The 20841-nt window shown below is 43.4% G+C and overlaps 1 protein-coding gene across 4 annotated transcripts in view; it reads right to left on the minus strand.

The window, feature by feature from the left end:
- Positions 1-20841, minus strand: part of kcnt2 (potassium channel, subfamily T, member 2) — a 686368-nt gene that overhangs the window by 82038 nt on the left and 583489 nt on the right. For all 4 annotated transcript variants that reach the window (XM_060829715.1, XM_060829714.1, XM_060829713.1 and 1 more), the window contains one exon: positions 17002-17308. In XM_060829715.1, coding sequence (XP_060685698.1) covers positions 17002-17308 — 307 coding nt within the window. The remainder of the gene's footprint in view (positions 1-17001; positions 17309-20841) is intronic.

The following is a 20841-nucleotide window of genomic DNA, read 5'->3' on the forward strand; positions in this document are numbered from 1 at the left end:
GGTTCTGAAAGGTTTGATGTTGGAGACGACATGTCCAAATAAATCATGCAACTTGAAACTTAGCTGCAATCTTCTTCTTGTTAAGTCTGACAAATGGTTATTCCTCTACCACTGTAAAACAAAGTTAAAAATCACACAACACCAAGTTATCGTCCAACAGGTTTATTTGGAAGTACAAGCTTTTGGACCACTGTTCCTTTGTCGGGTAGCAGTGGTCCAAAAGCTCGTGCTTCCAAATAAACTTACCTGACTATAACATGGTGTTGTGAGATTTTTAATTCTGTCCACCCCAGTCCAACACCGGCATCTCAGCATCATAATAAAACAAATAAAAGTAGTTCTTCTATAATGCTATGGTTGTATTCCCATGTTATGTAAAAATTGCACCTTAGCAACAGCACTTAAAGTGTTGGTGATGTAATTGCGTGACAACCAACACACATTTTAAAGTTGGAACTTTAGAAATAGGGTCCCCAATTCATCAATCGCGTTACAACAAATTCACTTTAATGAAATGTGTGTTATAGCAGAATACAGTACCTGTAGCTCTTTCTGGTTGGTTGCACAGGCCTCCAAGGCCTGTAGATGGTGCAATGTTTGGAATCAGGAGTCAATGCCGCGATCAGCCTGCTGACACTGACCACTGTGCGTGGAATATCGGAGCGGCTGCAAACGCGGGCAGTTTAGAGGGAACGTTGGCTTTCGATCCAATCAGTGCAAGAGGAATGGTCACAGCATCTTTGTATTTCCAAATAGCACAATGCCTTCAGTTCTTTTGCCAATTACTTTAAATCAGTGTCCTTTGGCCTCAACCATTCCAGCAAACTGCCTCTCAACCTTCTCTTCACCAAAGGGAACAGCTTTAGTCAATCTATCCACATAACTGATGTAAAAATCTGTCCTGTGCTTGTAAATCTTATCTGCAATCTCTACAACACATCACATGCTTCCATAAATTTGATGCTTAGGATTCGACATATATTGTCCTTCAGGGGTCAATATATTGTTCTTCAGTGTTCCTCAAGATATTCTGGAGGGCTGCGTTTTGATTTTCAGAGGTTTTTTTTCATTTCAATTAACGTATATTTGTTGATAAAGATACCTAGTTATAACACCTCATATGCTTGTTTCAACACATGGGCTATTTAAACTTGGACAAAAATAGAATATGAATAAAACAAGGTCCTCAATAAGTGATCTTTCCATTAAACTTAAAGCAACAACACACATGGAAAGCATTAATTTCTAAGCCACTACAATATGAAAATTGGTACAAGACAATACAGATAAGTCATTAACACCTTTTTCCTCAAAGTAACTGATGTCAACTTTGACATAGAAAAAGTCACCACCTAAACGCAACTTCCACAGGTTAGTGAGGCCACAGCTAATGGGTTTCCATCACATATGCAGAGGGGTGGAACATTTTAACCAGCCAGTTATGACCCTTCTTACTGCATCTCACAGTTAAATACATTAACTAACACAGTGTTCATCGCAGTGAGATTCACAACATGTTTTCCAAGTATGGCAGCTCCTGACCCTACATATATTTAGGACAGAGATTCCATATTAATTTACAAAAAATTCATTCCCTCAGTAATTTCAAGTCTTCTTTGATGCCACTTGGAGGAGTATTTCTTTGTGGAGAAGTTTAATCCTGTTCTTGTTTTATCACAGTCTCCCTCTCCCCATTTTGCAGTCTCCCTCTATCCTCCATACCCAGCGGGCAGCTCCCTTTGTACCGACTCATCCATTTGAAGCCTCCCTTTGTCCCCACTTCCAGCTTGCACTCTCATTCTCTTCCCCCATATGTATCTAACAATGTCCCTTTTCTCCTCACATCTCTTCTGCAGCTGCCTTCTCCCCTTGCCACTGCTGACCAGTCCCCCAGCAGACTCCTCTACCTTGGACCCAGCGGTTGGAATTTCAGGATCTAGCGAAAGGCTCCTGATCCCCTCCTTGGCAAAAGGCCAACTCCAAACCTGGCTTTGGTGAAAGACAGCACCCTGCCAACCTTGGCTTAATGATCCCCAGCTGAAAATGTGTTGCTGGAAAAGCGCAGCAGGTCAGGCAGCATCCAAGGAGCAGGAGAATTGACGTTTCGGGCATGAGCCCTTCTTCAGGAATGAGGAAGGTGTGCCAAACAGGCTAAGATAAAAGGTAGGGAGGAGGGACTTGGGGAGGGGCATTGGAAATGCGATAGGTTGAAGGCGGTTCAACCTGAAGACAGAATCCCAGTAACTCCCTCACTACCAGCGCTTAGTTTTCTTGTTGATTGCTGCTTCTTCCCCACATTTGTTGTGTGACAGGTTTGCCAATGAATCCTGTGCAGTGACCCCTGGAGGAGAACCTGCCTGGTACTGAAGGAGCAGCCCCTCACCGTGTCATCCCTTTCTATTTGGGTGGGGGTGACCTTTCTGAGGTTGGTCCACTTCCTGTCGACGGATTGGATTTTCCTGGGCAATTGGGAACTTGCAGTGCCTGAATTGCCCGCTGGCCCCATGCACATGGTACTCCAGTGGTGGCCGAATCAGTGAGAGACCAACCAGCATGAATGCTCTCCTTTGAAAACCAACAGTCAGGGGATTTTTACCATTCATCCAAGGGAGCAAACAGGGGCTCGGTTTGTTGTCTCACCTGAAAGACAGCATTTCTTACAGTGCAACCTTAGAGCATCCACTTGGATTTAGTGCTCAAGTCTGTGCAGTGTGTCTTCAATCCACAACCTGCTGACACAGAGTGCTACCATTGATCCATGGCCAACATCGCAAATAAGACTTGCAATTCTAACACATCAGCCTTCCTCAATTGCTTCCATATTTTGGATAACCTATCAGCAACATCATGGAAAAACCAACAAATCTGAATGCGTAAATATGATGAATGATGACTCCACTGAAAGTGTTAAGTATTAGCCCAGATTATTATAGCTTTTCAATTTTACATACTGCTGATGGTGATTGCTTTGAAATCAATTGGTTCATACTAAAAATTAGGTGATGTTTTATACTAAAATCGGAAAGGTATTTTTGGAGAGTTTCAAATGGAAGCTGCTGTCATGACTAGTAGCCAAAACCTCAAAGTACTGCAGACATTTTGAGAATTTAATTCCAATGTTTTTAAAAGGGGATTCCCAAACAGTCACAAGAACTGCAGGTGTAAATTTAGAAGTTGACTTGCAAAAAAGTTCTACGCGGGGTTGATGGGACGTAACATCTAAATGGCTCAAAGAAATTTCAAACAGACGAAACCGAGATCTCTCATAACAAACAGAAAATTAGGAACTGACAACTCTTAGTCACATTAAGCCACCCCCCTTTATTTCCCAAACTGCTGATATGTTGTGTATTTTTCTCTTTTGAAGAATAGACAAGGATCAGCATTAAAAAGACAGTTTCAAATGCTGTGCACTTGTGGGACTGAACACTTTTGTGTGCACCAGCTTGGGTTTGAGCAATAACACGCAGTGTTGGTCACAGTCAAAGAACCATCTCCTAGATAGCCCTGCCTTGCAGGTAAAGGTTTCTCTCACTCGAAGTGCTGCAAACCAGTTAGAAACAGGAATCAGGAAAGGAAATCTTGCAAAGGAAACTGCTTGTTCAGCTGCCAATGTTGATGTAACACAATAGAGCTGCAATGTTTTCTTATCTGCTTTCCAGGAAGAATTCAGAGATTGATTCATAGACTCATAGAGATGCACAGGATGGAAACAGACCCTTCGGTCCAAGCCGTCCATGCCGACTAGATATTCCAACTTAATTGTCAGCATCTGGCCCACATTCCTCCAAACCCTTCCTATTTATATACCCATCCAGATGCCTTTTAAATGTTGCAACTGAACTAGCCTCCACTACTTCATCTGGGAGCTCATTCCATACTTGTGCCACTCTCTGCATGATAACGTCCCTTTTATATCTTTCCCCTCTGACTCAAAACTGATGCCCTCTAGTTCTGGACTCCCCCACCCCAGTTTAAAGACTTTGCATATTTATCCTATCCATGTCCATCATGATTTTATAAACCTCTATAAGATCATCCCTCAGCCTCCAACGCTCCATGGAAAACAGCGCCAGTCTATTCAACCTCTCTCTATAGCTCAGAATCTCCAAACTTGGCAACATCCTTGTAAACCTTTTCTGAACCTTTCAAGTTTCACAACATCTTTCTGATAGGAAGGAGACCAGAATTGCACACAATATTCCAACAGTGGCCTAACCAATGTCCTGTACAGCTGCAACATGAATTCCCAACTCCTGTACTCAATACTCTGACCAATAAAGGAAAGCATACCAAAAACCTTCTTCACTATCCTATCTACCTGTTACTCCACTGTCAAGGAGCTATAAACCTGCACTCCAAGGTCTCTTTGTTCAGCAACACTCCCTAGGACCCTACCATTAAGTGTATAAGTCCTGCTAAGATTTGCTTTCCCAAAATGCAGCACCTCGCATTTATCTGAATTAAACTCCATCTGCTACTCCTCGACCCATTGGCCCATCGGATCAAGATCCGATTGTAATCTGAGGTAACCCTCTTCACTGTCCACTACACCTCCAATATAGTATTTTTTTTTAACATTTAATGTTTTAAGCTCATTGCTTACTTCCAATTTGTGTGCACATGTGTTACCTGAATATTTCTTCTCTCATGTGGTCATTAGTAAACTCAATTGTTTTATTAATTCCAAGAAAGCCTAATTCAATTGGCTCTCTTTAAAACATAAATGAATTTGTGTTTGGAAGAAAGTTTATCCATGATCTTTTATTTTAATTAACCTTGCTGGAAGTAGCCACAAGGGGATGGGTGAATAAAAAAGGGGAGCTGATTCATCTCTCCCCATGTGGTAGCCTATCAATTTGGGAAATCCTGTCTGGCACTGTAACAAATTAGGCTGCATCACCTGCAATCAGGTAATAACAGCATCTAACAGAAAACCCAAGCTGTTGGTTCCAACTGAATTAGGATCAGAGAATTTTATCTTTTAAGGGTGGGAGACACTGGTTTGATGCAGAAAGGCTCTTGAATGGAAGAATATACTTGCCTTTATTAGTCAGTGTATTATGTATAGGAGTTGGAAGGTCATGTTGCGGCTGTACAGGACATTAGTTAGGCCATTTTTGGAATACTGTGTTCAATTCTGGTCTCCCTGCTATGGGAATAATGCTGCGAAACTTGAAAGGGTTCAGAAAAGATTTACAGGGATATTGGAGAATTTGAGCTCTAAGAAAGAGCAAGTTGGATTGGGTCTATTTTCCAGGTGAAAGTGAGGACTGCAGATGCTGGAGGTTAGAGTCAAGAGAGAGGTGCTGGCAAAGCACAGCAGGTCAGACAGTATCCGAGCAGCACGAAAATCGACGTTTTGGGCAAAGATCCTGAAGAAGGACTTTTGCCCGAAACGCCGATTTTCCTGCTCCTTGGATGCTGCCTGACCTGCTGTGCTTTTCCAGATCCACACTCTTGGATCTACTTTCCCTGGAGTGTCGGAGGCTTAAAGGTGACCTTATAGAGGTTTAGAAAATCATGAGGAACATAGATAGGGCGACTGGCCAAGATCTTTCACCTGGGGTGGTGGGGGGGGGGGGGGGGGGGTGGGGTCCAAACCCAGACAACATAGGTTACAGCTGAGACGGGAAAGACTTAAAAGGGACTCAAGGGGCAACATTTTCCCACAGAGGTGATGTGTGTATGGAATGAGCTGCTAAAGGAAATAGTGGAGGCTGGCACAATTACAACATTTAAAAGGCATCTGGATGGGGATAAGAATAGGAAGGATTTGGTGGGATATGTGCCAAATGTAGGCAAATGGGAGTAGATTAGGTTAGGATATCTGATCGGCATGAATGACTCAATTTGTTCTCTGAAAGGAAAACAGTATACATCTTAACGGCTTCATCAACTGTACATGTACCAAAGATTTTTTTCTATGAAGTATATTTTTGAAATTTAAAAAAATCTGGTCGGCATGCACGAGTTGGACCAAAGGGTCTGTTTCCATCTGTACAGCTCTATGACTCTGACTCCATAACTCAGTTTGCCATAGTAAGTTTTAAAAAAATTAAGACGCTTTGGGCCCATCTCAGGGAATTACACATCTCACTATGATGGGGATTTCACAACCTATGTAATTAAAGGAATCACTGTTTGCTTGAAATAAGTTTGGGAACCTGGGATAATAAGTGGTTGACAGTGGCTTACAAGGCAATAATTCAGTTGATTGAATTCATTGTCATAAACTACAAGATCAACCTTTGGCAGTTTCGGAACATCAGGAGAATTATTCAAGTGAACCCATGATTCATGCTTTTTCTGAAGGATATAAATTAGATGCTCACTTTATCACTTTACCTAATTGGTGACACTGGGGGTTAAATGTTGTTGCCTTATTTTTAAAATGGGATGCAGCTTTATTTCCTGGTCTGCAACATGCACACTGTGAGTGGTGTACCTCTCAGTTCATGAGAAACCCCAATGATTGTCATACAATGAAGGACAACAGACAGGGTGAGGAAGCAGGAGGGCAAATCAGCACACGGGCAACAACCTTTAATGTCTCTGCAGTGGCAGGATGGCTGGGGTGAATGGCATGAAATAGGGTGGTCCAACACCAATGCAAGGTGAGACTGCAGGAACTAGCAACTAGCACAGTCAGGGACAGTGGTGTCAGTGATCTACCATTGTCATGTTTGCAAAATCCTCGAGCTTGCCATTTTCCCCACTGAATATTCAGCTGTCGGTTATACTGCTCCCACCACCTAATGGGCACTTGCCTCCTGGGAGTTCACAAGTTAACACACACTGGTTTGTTCCCCTGCCCTACTGGCCAACTTCCACTGTCTTGGGACAATGGCTTGGAACTAGCTAATTAATAAATCCATTGCGCTAGGCGAAAGTGAAGACTGCAGAAACATAGCAGGTCAGTCAGCATCCAAGGAGCAGGAAATTTAACGTTTCGGGCAAAAGCCCTTCATCAGGAATGAGGCACGGGTGTGGAGAGATAAACGGGAGAGGGTTGGGGCTGGGGAGAAGGTAGCTGAGAGTGCAATAGGTGGATGGAGGTGGGGGAGAGGTGATAGGTTGGAGGGGATGGTGGTGCAGATAGGTGGGAATGAAAATGGACAGATGGGACAGGTCATGAGGATGGTGCTGAGCTGGAAGGTTGGAACTGGGGTAAGGTGTGGGGAGGGGAAATGAGGAAACCGGTGAAGTTCACATTGATGCCATGGGGTTGGAGGGTCCCGAGATGGAATATGAGGCATTCTTCCTCCAGGCGTCGGGTGGTAAAGGAGTGGCACTGGAGGAGACCCAGGGCCAGCATGTCCTCGGGAGAGTGGGAGGGGAAGTTGAAGTGTTTGGCCATGGGGTGGTGTAGATGGTTGGTGTGGGTGTCCCGGAGATGTTCTCTGAAGCGCTCTGTGAGTATGCATCCTATTTCCCCATTGTCGAGGAGACTGCATCTGGAGCAACGGATACAGTAAATGACATGTGTGGAAGTATAGATAAAATGTTGATGGATGTGGAAGGATTATTTGGGGCCTTGGACAGAGGTGAGGAAGTAGGTATGGGCGTAGGTTTTGCAATTCCTGTGGTGGCAGGGGAAGCTGTCAGGAGGGGAGAGTGGGTTGTTGGGGTGGGGGGGGCGGGCACCTGATGAGGTAGTCGCAGAGGGAATGGTCTTTACAGGAAGTGGATAAGGGTAGGGAGGGAAATATATCCCTAGTGGTGGGGTCCATTTGTAGGTTGCGAAAATGTCAGAGGATGATGCAATTTATGTGGATGGTGAGGACCGGGGTTCTGTCCTTGTTGCGATTGGATGGGTGGGGTGGGGTTCGAGGGCAGAGGTGCAGAATGTGGATGAAATGCGCTGGAGGGCATCATCAAACACGTGGGAGGGGAAACTGCAGTGTTTAAAGGAGGAGGCCATCTGGTGTGTTCTGTGGTGAAACTAGTCCTTCTGGGAGCAGATGTGGTGGAGGCAGAGGAATTGGAAATAAGGGATAGCATGGGAGGAGAAAATAAGGGAGGCAGGGTGGGAGGAGATGTAATCCAGGTAGCTGTGGGAGTCAATGGGTTTGTAGAAGATATCAGTGTTGAGCCGATCCCCTTTGATGGAAATGAAGGGGTCCTAAAAGGGGAGGGAGGTGTCTGAGATGGTCCAGGTGAACTGAAGGTCGGGGTGGAATGTATTGGCAAAGTTGATGAAGTGTTCAACCTCCTCGTGGGAACACGAGGTGCACCAATGCAGTCATCAATGTAGCAGAGGAAAAGGTGGGGAGTGGTGCTGGCATAACTCCGGAAGATGGATTGTTCTATGTAGCAGACAAAGAGATAGGTTTAGCTGGGGCCCATGGCTACCTATTTTGTCTGGAGGAAGTGAGAGGATTCAAAGGAGAAATTATTGAGGATGAGGACAAGTTCAGCCAAATGAATGAGAATGCAGTGGAAGGGTACTGGTGGGTACGTCAGGAGAGGAAGAAATGGAGGGCTTGGAGGCCCTCGTTGTGGCGGATGGAGGTGTAGAGGGACTGGATGTTTGTGGTGAAAATGAGGCGTTGGGGGCCAGGGAAACGGAAATCTTGGAGGAGATGGAGAGCATGGGTGGTGTGGACCGGCGTGGGGTGGGGGGGGTGGGGAGGAGGATAGGTCAGCATCAAGGTATGTGGAGATGAGTTTGGGGGGGTAGGAGCAGGCCGGGATGATGGGTTGGCCGGGATAGGCTTGTGGATCTTGGGTAGGAGGTGGAACCCGATGTTGTAGGGTTCCCGAACTATGATGTTGGAAGCTGTGGATAGAAGATCCCCTGAGGTGATGAGGTTGTTTATGGTCTGGGAGATGATGGTTTGGTGATGAGAGGGTGCGGTAGGAAGAGGTGTCTTCAAGTTGGTGGCTGGCTTCAGCGTTGTAGAGGTCAGTGCACCCCAACTACCACTGCATCTCCCCCCTTGTCAGCTGGTTTCATGGTGAGGTTGGGGTTAGAGCAGAGGGAGTGGAGGGCTGCACGTTAGGAGGATGAAAATTTGGAGTGGGTGAGGGGGTGGACAGGTTGAGGCGGTCAATGTCTCAGTGGAAATTGGAAAGAACGAGGTTGAGGGCAGGTAGCAGACTGGCACAGAGCGTCCAGTGGATGGGGCGTGTTGGACACAGGCAAAGGGGTCCTGGAAGGTGGGCTGAAGTCTTGATTGAAAAAGTAAGCTCGGAGGCGGAGGCTTCATTGATGACTGCATTGGCACAATCTCGTGCTCCCACGAGAAGGTTGAACACTTCATCAACTTCACCAAGACATTCATTCCACTGTGACTTTAAATTCACCTGGACCATCTCTGACACTTCTCTCCCCTTCCTGGACCTCTCCATCTCCCTTAGCAGTGACTGACTCAACTCTGATATTTTCTACAAACCCACCAACTCCCGCAACTACCTGAATTACACCCCCTCCCACCCTGTCTCCTGTATAAATGTTATCCCTTATTCCCAATTATTCTGTCTCCACCATATCTGCTCCCAGGAGGACGAGTTCCACCACAGAACACACCAGATGGCCTCCTTCTTTAAACATCACAATTTCCCTCCCACATGGTTGATAATGCCCTCCAGCATGTCTCATCCACTTCCCGCAAATCCGCCCTCAAATCCCACCACTCCAACTGCAACAAGGACAGAACGCCCCTCCAGTCTTCACCTTCTACCCTACCAACCTCCGTATACAACACATCATCCTCTGCCATTTCTGCCACCTACAAATGGACACCACCACCAGAGATATATTTCCCTCCCCACCCCTATCCACTTTCCATAAAGACTGTTCCCTCTGCAACTACCTTGTCAGGCCTATGCCCCCTAACAATCCACCCTCCCCTCTCGGCACCTTCCCCTGCCACTGCAGCAATTGCAAAACCTTCGCCCACACCTCCTTCCTCACCTCAGTCCAAGGCCCCAAAGGAGCCTTCCACATCCAAAGTTTCACCTGCACTTGCACACGTGTCATTTACTGTATCCATTGCATAGGTTTCCTCCCCATTGGGGAGACAGGACACCTACTTGCAGGACACTTCAGAGAACATCTCCGGGACACCCGCACCAATCAACCTTACTGCCCCAAGGCCGAACACTTTTTTTTAGATTAGATTAGATTACTTACAGTATTGAAACAGGCCCTTTGGCCCAACAAGTCTCCACCGACCCTCCGAAGCTCAACCCACCCAGACCCATTCTATGACCTCACACTACGGGCAATTTAGCATGGCCAATTCACCTCACCTGCACATTTTTTGGACTGTGGGAGGAAACCGGAGCACCCGGAGGAAACCCACGCAGACATAGGGAGAATGTGCAAACTCCACACAGAGAGTCGCCTGAGGCAGGAATTGAACCCAGGTCTCTGGCGCTGTGAGGCAGCAGTGCCACCCACGGTGAACTCCATGGTGAACTTGAACTCCCCCTCCCACTCTGCCGAGGACAGGCAGGTCCTGGGCCTCCTCCATTGTCACTTCCTTACCACCCGACCCCTGGAGGAAGAATGCCCCATCTTCCACCTCGGGACCTTCAACCCCATGGCATCAATGTGGATTTCACCAGTTACCTAAATTCTCCTTCCCCCACCTTACCCCAGTTTCAACCTTCCAGCTCAGCACCGTCCTCATGACCTGTCCCATCTGTCCATTTCCTTCCCACCTAGCCGCTCCACCCTCCCCTCTGACTTATCATCTTTACCCTCACCTCCATCCACCTATTGTACTCTCAGCTACCTTCGACCCAGCCCCCTCCCATTTACCTCTCCACACCCGAGGCTTCCAGCCTCATTACCAATGAAAGGCTTTTCCTGCTCCTTGGATGCTGCCTGTGCTTTTCCAGCACCACACTCTTAAATCCAATGTGTTGCCTATCACTGCTGCACTGGATGCTGATATTCTACACTAGCCACCTCTGGCAAAGGCAGAAGGCATCAGGAACTGATCATACAATTGTCCCACTGTTTTCCACCTTGCCTTGGCTCTAAAACTGTCTCAAAGGACCTGGGAAAATTCCTTGTACTAAACATGATAAACTTAAAAGCATAATAGTACTCTCTGGTTGCCATTTGTGTATCTAATCTTATGTGCTATCGATTTTGGATTAAACCAAATTGTTGAGTGTTGATTTTTTTTCTAATCAACCCGTTCAGAGATTTTATTACATGCCCTGGGGTAGGTGAGGCTTGAAGTCAGGCCTCATGGCTCAGAGGCAGGGACACTACCACTGCACCACAACAGCTCAAGTTACTAGGTGCTGACTTTCCATGTGGCACATTGTCTTTTTTCTGTCTTGCAAAAATATCACAGCAACAACTAACATTGGTTTCAAATAAACATCAGAGATCAAAACCGTTTGAAAATATATAATTTATATATTTATAATTTATAGATAATTTATAGATAATTTATAATTTATAATTTACAGAACTTATTAAAATATGCAACTGTGAACAGGATTTGACCATTTGGCACATTCAAAAATTTTCAACCATTTCATTCGATCTTTGTCTCAATTTCACCAATACACCTTTGATCATATCTCTTTATACCACCATGCAACAATAACATACTTCTCTCAACAGAAAACTTTAACTGATGGAGCTTTCTGAAAGAACAACATTTCACTATGCTTTCTGCTTTTTGTATTACTTCATGGAGTGCGCTGGTCACTTGGAAGGTGAGAATTAGTTCCCCATCCTTGTTGAATTTGGCCACATCAGAAGTAACCACATTGCTGTGGTAATGGAGCCAGACCAAGTGAAGAATCAGATGATAGCAGAGATTGTTACCATCATTAAGAGTAGTTTGATAATCCAAATTTATTGATTTAATTTCAATTCCACCCACTGCCACAGTGAGATTTGAACCATGTTCCCATGGAAGTTATCTGGGTCAGTGGATTGCAAGTCCACTGCCATAACTGCTACACTACCATTTTCCCTCTGGGAAGCAATGCTTTTAAATGACACCATTTCTAATTCAATTCAGCACCTCATCACTCCTCCCACACTCACATCCATCAGCACAATCTTTTTATCTTATTCCTTTTTGTTCATCTAGCTGCGCCTATTGGTACTATTTGTCTCAACCACTACTTTGAGTTGTAATTTTGCATTCCGAGCAAATAAGCTTCTCTTGAATTCTCTATTCAATTTACTTATGGGTACTTTATATTTATGTTTGGACTTAACTGCACACAAGTGGAAACATCTCTACTTTAACTGTATCTAATAACCCTAAAGACCTCCATTATATCAATCCACCAACATGCTTTGTGCATCTATAGATGGCAATCCGACACCATTATTTGTGGCAAAGCTGGAGCATTACTGATGCGGATGTCATTTTACCCACCAGAATTTCCAGGTTAGAAGAAAAGGAAAATCAGCAAGGGTTTCAATCTTGATGGACGTTGTGGTTTTGACCAAAGTTTCTTCACTCTCTAATAGTTGTCCATTGCCAACGTTCGTAAATGGATACACAGGCAATCACTTTCAATGGGAGAGTATCTGGAAATATTGACAATAGACAATAGGTGCAGGAGTAGGCCATTCGGCCCTTTGAGCCAGCACTACCATTCATTATGATCATGGCTGATCATCCACAATCAGTATCCTGTTCCTGCCTTATCCCCATAACTCTTGATTCCACCATCCTTAAGAGCTCTATCCATTTCTTTCTTGAAGTTTCCAGAGACTTGGCCTCCACTGCCTTCTGCAGCAGAGCATTCCACATATCCATCACTCTCTGGGTGAAGAAGTTTCTCCTCAACTCTGTTCTAAATAGCCTACTCCTTATTTTAAAATGGTGTCCTCTGGTTCTGGACTCACCCATCAGTGGAAGCATGTTTCCTGCCTCCAGATCCTCTCTCATCCTTCAAAACTCAAGTGTATACAAGCCCAGTTGCTCCAATCTTTCAACATATGATAGTCCCGCCATTCCAGGAATTGACCTCGTGAACTTACACTGCACTCCATCAATAGCCAGAATGTCCTTCCTTAAATTTGGAGACCAAAACTGCACACAACACTCCAGGTGTGGTCTCACCTGGGCCCTGCACAGCCGCAGAAGGACCTCTTTGCTCCTATACTCAATTCCTCTTGTTATGAAGGCTAGCATGCCATTGGCTTTCTTCACTGCCTGCTGTACCTGCATGCTTGCATTCATTGACTGATGTACAAGAACATCTCATTGTACTTCCCCTTTACCTAACAGGGGGAGGTGGAAACTATAGGAGCACATGGTGAGTTGGAGCCACCAGATACTATTTTTCTCAAGTTACTAAGGACAGTTTTTAGACTTGAAACATTGACTATGCGTCTCTGACCACAGATGCTGCCAGACCTACTGGCTCTCTCCAGCACTCTCTGTCTTTATTCCTAATTGATGACAATTTGATTTCTTGCAAGGCAGCCAAAATGTGATTAATGAAGGTTTTAGGTGAAAGTTTCTTGAATCCGTTGTATCAATGGGACCTTTGAAAGAAAATATCATTTTTGAGCAAATCTCCTAAACCGATACTTCTGACTTAAGTGAGGGCCTTCCAAAATGGCACATTATCTTGAAAGCGGTTTCTACAGAGACAAAGTGCTCTGCTAATAAAGGACACATTGTAGATCGAAAATGAGATTCTTGTTGTATTCCAATGGAGCTCATGTCTGGCTCAGAAAACAGTTTTTTTTTATTCATTCATAGGATGAGGGTGATGTTGGTTAGGCCAGCTTTCAATGCCCATCTGTTATTGCCCAGAGGGCAGTTAAGAGTCAACCCCATTGCTGTGGCCCTGGAGTCACATGTAGGCCAGACCAGGTAAGAATGGCGGTTCCCTTCCCTAAAAGACATTTGTGAACCAGATGAGGATTTCCCCGACAGTCAACAGTGGAACCATAGTCACCGGTCGATGCGTAATTCCAAATTTTTTACATTAAATTTAAATTGCTGTGGCAAGAGTTGAACTGGGGTCCCCACGACATTACGTGGGCCTGTGGATTGGCAGTCCAGTGATACCAGTAATCCATGGCCTGATGTGGTGGTTACATCTTAATCCCCAGCTCAGATCAAGAAAAGCAATCTCCAAGGCTTTACTGGAGGTGACTGACATGGTGTTGTTCATCAATTTATTTATTCCAGTTCCAAGAGGCTGAGTATCACTATGGCAACTTACCGCATGGTGACCTCAAATAAATCAAAATTATCAAAATCTGAACAAGCATGAATGATCATTGAAACATCCTCACTCTGCTCAAAACAAACTTCTCAATCCTACTGTACCCCAGTCCCCAATCCTACTATTCTGCAAAGTTATGAGAGCAGATTTGAATTTAGACTGGTCACTCGAAATACAACTCAACCAAACTTCTTTCCTTCGGGAATATAAATTTCTATTAGGTTGTTTAAGTTCACAAAACGAGTTTTTCCATTGAACAATTGCACAGCACATACAGTGAGAATAGTTCATTGATTATGTTACAATGACGTGCTATCCAAATGACTAATTTACGATATATTTATATCCTGGAGAGTGTGTAAGGAATATTTTGCAACAAATGAGAGGCTGATGCAATATGTTGCATTTGCAAAGATCACAAGCTGCTTGGCTGGAATTACTGAGTCTGAAATGCTTGCTGAGATAGGTCACATGACCTGTTATGTGCGTATAATTGGATTTGAGCACAAGCAGTCTGAGAGATAACTTGGAGCAACAGCCTTTCCCCTCTTTTCTTTACCTGAAACCCTTCTCAGCAAACTGTGCCAGTTGAAAACCCACTGGAAAACCTCATCATAGCAAGTGGAGGGTTCCTAAAGACAAAATTGAAATCTACACCATCTCTGTATCCAGAAACCCAAAGTCAGCCAGCCATACCTGATCCAGCTTGTGTGAAAAGTGACTTCAGGTCCAGAAAAACACTTGGACAATCTGTAATCTTTTATTCCTTCAATTTATCTGTTACTCAGACAAATCACTTCAATATAACACACCGCAGAGTATATTTTTCCCTCAGAATTTGAGCTTATTTTAATTTGTTGTGTTATTTTCAAAAAGGATACTAGTTGTATGCACAGTCTGTTCTGATACAATGCAATAGTTCTGTTCCCATGCAATCTTGTATTATAAGAAAAGCACGCGAAAGCAGCACATTTAAACCAATGGGACCAGAATCACATTATAGTCAATACCGGTAAGGCAAGTTTGCGTTCTACAAATAATGGTCAAATTTTTCAATTGTGTTGTGGCCAATTTGTGTTGAAGAAACACGTGTTAAGCAGAACTGACCGTAACTGCACAGTTTAAACAGTCTGTTAATAATCTTTGCATCCTTGATGTTTTAGTAGCATTAAACTAGTTATTTACTTTTTACTTAAGGAGATTGACTGACTAGTTAACTGAGCTATTTGCAGCTTGACACATATATATAATTAACAATAATAACTCCCATTTCAAATTCAGACTTTATTGTGACCAGTGGAGGAGAGGGCTGCAATTGGTTCACTCCTTCTGACTTAGCTGTGATAATTATTTTCAGCAGGTGATATAACTCAAAGTGAATATACTTAGAATAACAATATAACAACTTTTTCAGAACATTAAACTAGATGTTTTTATTTGTAGTAAACTATCAAATTTCAATCAAAGCAATGGTACCACTTCATTCAGAATTATCAGATTACAAGAAAACGATAATAAGAAGGCATGCCAGTCTTGATTGGCATTCTAGTGATCACCTTTGGAAGCGTGTCTCTGGATATCTCTAAGAAGAGGATCGAGAATGCCTGGGATAATTTCCACAATTAAGCCATGTAAACTTAAAAAAGTGAAAAGGTCAGGGTACCAATGGGCTTTTCTCACTCATGTGGCTATACCGTCAACACAGGAAGAGGGTATCAAAGGGAAGTAGGAACACAGGTTTGTGTCTGATGTCACAGCAAAAAGTTTATTTTGAAGAATATAACCTTTTACAACAAGCTGGCAATTCAGAGTGTGAAAGTCAAATCTTTAACTTACCACTGTGCTACACATTTTACTTAGTCCTGAGGCTAAATTAATTGCTGCAATATAGACCAAATCTTTTTGCTCAAAGCTTTCAAAGGTAGATTAATTTATTATTACCTGTGACTTCTTTGTTCCTGGATGTACATGCTCTGCCGAATGCTATTAATAAAAAGGTTATTGTAACCCTTTGTGATGTGTGTACATACAGCATTACATCATCATCTGACCAGCAAAGGACGTAAGCATATTTTCATTCTTCAGCATGTTAACAGCTTATTATATGCATAATAATTATCATAATAATGTCTAAATGTGACAGAAGAGCAACACAATTTAGGGGCACATATATACAGATCATGAACAATATCTTTACAAGGCCATGATATGTGCAAACTACCACTCCAGTTCAGTTTTGTGAAAAATGAATAGCAAATCAGAACTTACATTCAATTTGTATATAAGTTTCTCTAGATCACACAGAGTGGTTTGTCTAAGTTCTGGAAGGGCTGTAGAAAGTTCAAAAAATATTTTAAAAAGATGATGACAGAAATGAGAGGTTCTATCATATCCTGAGAAAGAGGCAGGATTTTGTTTCTCCAGAAAAGAGAAGATTGTGGGATGATTTATTAGAGAACTTTAAAGTTAGAAGATAGCCATAGAGAAGCACTTTACACTTGAGGGGGGAGTCCAAAGTTAGGCCATTATTGTGATAGTTACTATTGAATCCAATGAAAAATCAGGAAAAACGGTTTTATTCAGACAAATGATTAAAACATGGAATCTGCACTACATGATGTAGCTGAAGGAAAAAAACATAGATAAATTTAAGGGGATAAGTACACAAGGAAGAAAGGAATTAAGGATATACAGAAAAGGTGAGATGAAGTAGGGTGGGAAGGAAGTCTGTCTGTGTAAAGCATAAACACTAGCATAGACCAGTTGATGTTTCTGTGCTATAAATTTTAAGTAAAAACAAATTTTGTAGCTGTTTGACCTTACCATATCCTGTCGTTGAAAGGCCGAGGTGCTTCATTCGGGTTTTTACTAGTTCAGCCAGTTCTTGTCTCTCCGACCTTTTGCATAATGTCATGCGCTGACGATTAATCCGCTCTGTTACTTTATTAGAGTGTTTTGGTGCTTTTCGGCTAAGGCGCCTTGCCCACTGCATGCTTTTACGCCTCAGTAAAGGATGATCTGATTGGTCACTGGACGTCGAGTTCCGGTGGTAGTGATTGGTGCAATAACTCATGTGCTCTTTGGTATCTTTTGTATCTTCCCAGTCCTCGACACTAATGGATACTTGAGACTGAAAGAGAATCAATGTTTTAATAACAAGCTTTAAACTGTATGACATAAAAGATACATCTTGATAGTTCCTACACTTAACTATGTTAAATGCGCACACAGAGCAGAAATGCATCTAAGTCCTGGCAGTGCGCACTGAAGTATGTGGCTGCATGGGACAAGCCTTGATCATTTATCAAGGATGCTCATTATATTTCAACAGATAGGCTATCAGGCTTAACAAACTGTTGAATTGTAGCTGCCTATTCAGTTTGAATGTTGGTTTTCCTAATACACTTTAAAGTCAGCTCACACTTCTTAAAGGAGTAGGTGCACTTTGGATGCAGGCAATCTGAAGACAGCTTTGTAGATGATAACACATACAAATGTTGAAAGGGGCCCTTCACTTTTGGAACACCATGATGGGGATTCCAGTGGAGCACTTTGGGAATGACACACTTTTTGCTTGGCTTTAGAGGCCCAGGAGGTGAAAGTCACCCCATTGCCTGACAGATTTGGTTCTGTAGGAATAAGTGCAATGATATGCTCAGGGTTATACCTGGTGATTCCTAACTCCAATTCTGGTTGTCACCACCTCAACCTCTGCTGTGGCAACCAGCAGCATCCCACAATCACTCTAGATCCTTTTGCTCTTAATGCCACAGTTTACAACAGCTACTATCCTCAAGAGTATCACCATAGGCTCCTCACACCTTGGTTACACTTCACTCTTCAGTACTACAATTAGATATTGATGTGGGATAGCCTTGAACATCATCTCACCAGTGAACCATTCTCACAGTCCTGATGTCAAAGGACAGGAGGTGAGGAGATCATCCATTTCAAAAGCTCTTCTCACTTAAACATTGCAGAAAGTAACAAAACATCGGAAACACAAAGTCTGCTTTGCTGAACAGCTGCACCAGACTAATCCGTGCCCCATAAGAGCTCTGGAGAACTCTTCTGTTTTTGCGGAGCTAGACATATTGCTGTGGGTCACAGACATGAAGGGACAGAGGTTTGGAGCAATGTAGAGACATGGTGGTTATTGCCACAGAGACCAGGCACAGGCCTAGTGCCGACTCTAGATGAACATTGGAGCACTGCAACAGTTTCCTCCTATAAACCATAGCTGATTCATGACAAGGAAAGAGCAGGCCAAATGTGAAGGACGTCTTGCATCCAGGGAAATCTAGGGTGGCACGATGGTTCAGTGGTTAGCACTGCAGCCTCACGGTTCCAGGTTCAATTCCAGCCTTGGGCGACTGTCTGTGTGGAGTTTGCACATTCTCCCCGTGTCTGCGTGGGTTTCCTTTGGGTGCTCCAGCTTCCTCCTACAGTCCAAAGATGTGCAGGTAAGGTGAATTGGCCATGCTAAATTGCCCCATAGTGTTAGCTGCAATAGCCAGAAGGAAATGGGTCTGGGTGGGTTGCTCTTCGGAGGGTCGGTGTGAACTTGCTGGGCTGAAGGGTCTTTTTCCACACTGCAGGAAATCTAATCTATATATAAAAAAAATCTAATCTAAATCTGAGATGTTTTGGCTCCTAAGTAGTGTTAGGACGGGCTACCGTCCCCGTGTTCATTTGAAGGAGAGAAACACTGGATCTGATTCAAAATATAAGCTGTTTACTGAGAGAGAGCCGTACACAAAATACAGTGAGGTGTTTTCAGCTCACTGGAGAAAGCGCCTTCTGTCTATTGTTCTCTTTGTCTAGCTTTTTAGCCCCTCGCATCCCAGTGCTACATCCTTATTTGGTAGGATACGGTATACTCGTATGACATTGGTCCCGAGCTGATAACATTCTGTTACCTCAGTTTGAGCTACGTGCAATTTAACACGGTTCCAATGTCCTGTTATCTTTTCACCCTCCCTGGGGCCTCTTAAGGCTATGCCATCAGCTTTTCAGTCTGTTCTTAGTGTAACATAATAGCTTACTGTTGTCTAGTGAAGCTAACAAGTTCCAGACTTGCTAATACTACCTTACGTGAGCACTACCTAACAATAAAGTTTCTTACACTGCCTAACCTTAATAATGGATCCCAACACTAGCCACCAAAGGAAAGTGATGCATTACTAGCATCTTGAAAACAAGGAATATGTTTGTGTCTGTCAGAATTGTAATCTTACTCACCACGTGGAAGTCACTGGTTGCAGCCTGAAGCAGCTGGTTATAGGAAAATTAAGAGCCGCTATTACTTGAGCCAGAGTGTTTGGTCCCTATTTCTCCTGCTGCTATACCAGACATTGCTAAAGTATAGCCGCTGCTGTAGTATTTTAGGGTGTGACATCCTGACCTGGACAACAACACTGGCTTCTTGCTTGTTGTCATCTTTGACCCTGATCATGTCTCCATTGTCATGTTACTATTTGTGTTGTTGCCACACTGATAGCTTCAATATAACCCTAGCAACATACTGATTCTTTTTCAGTACACTTGCAGCCAGTTAAGGCAAACAGTGCAACTGTAGCCAAAGGTCAACATTTCAGCTGCTCAAACCCTGGTCAACTGCCAAAACAGCCAAAAGTATTGCCCCCAAAATCCGTAACAGGCAAACATTAGTTGTCAAGAAAGATGAACGTAAAGAATAACAAAGAAGAATATGCTGCTGACTCTTTTGAAACCTGCTCCACCATTCAATACAAACATGGCTGAACTGATCATATCATCAACTCCACATTCCTGCATATCCTTGATAATCTTTCACCTTCTCAGTCATTAAAAGTCTACCTACCTCTGTCTTAAAAATAGTTAGATTCTGCATTTTGAGGGAGGGAATTCCAAAGACTCTCAACCCTCTGGAAGAAAAACTGCTTCTACACCTGTTTTAAATGTATGATGTCTTATTTTTAAAACTCTGACCCCTTGTTCTAGATTCTCGCACAAGAGGTAACATCCTTTCAATATCTACCCAGACAAGTCCCCTCAGGATCTCACAGGTTTCAATTAAGGCACATTTGATTGGAGCAGAAAAGTTTGAGAGGTGACCTGATAGAGAGGTATAGATAAGGTGAACAGCAGGTGCTTTTCCCTCGGGTGGGGGGATTTCAAGAGTAAGGGCATATTTTAAGGTGAAAGGATAAAGATTTAACAAAGATATGAGGGGCAACCTTTTTACACAGAGACTGGCTCATGTGTGGAATGAACTTCTAGAGGCATTTGGGTGAGCGCATGAATATGAAATGTTTGGAGGGATATGGGCCAGGTGCAGACAGGTGGGACTAGTTTGGTTTTGGATTATGGTCGGCATAGACAGGTTGGACCGAGAGGTCTGTTTCCATGCTGTATGATTCTATAATTCTTCTAAATTCCAAAGGATACAGGCCTACTCTATCCAGGCTTTCCGCATAAGTGATCTGCTAATTCCAGATATTAACCTAGTAAACCTTCTCTGAACTGTTCTTAATGCATTAGCATCTTTCTGTGAGTACAGTAGAATACAGAGTACTCCTGTTGTGATCGCACCAATGCCTTGTAAAACCGAAGCATTACCTTTGTACTCTTGTGTTTAAATCCCCTCACAATGAACGAGAACACTTGATTCATTTTCCTGAT

Source organism: Hemiscyllium ocellatum, chromosome 9, assembly GCF_020745735.1.
Source record: "Hemiscyllium ocellatum isolate sHemOce1 chromosome 9, sHemOce1.pat.X.cur, whole genome shotgun sequence".
Lineage (NCBI taxonomy): Eukaryota > Metazoa > Chordata > Chondrichthyes > Orectolobiformes > Hemiscylliidae > Hemiscyllium > Hemiscyllium ocellatum.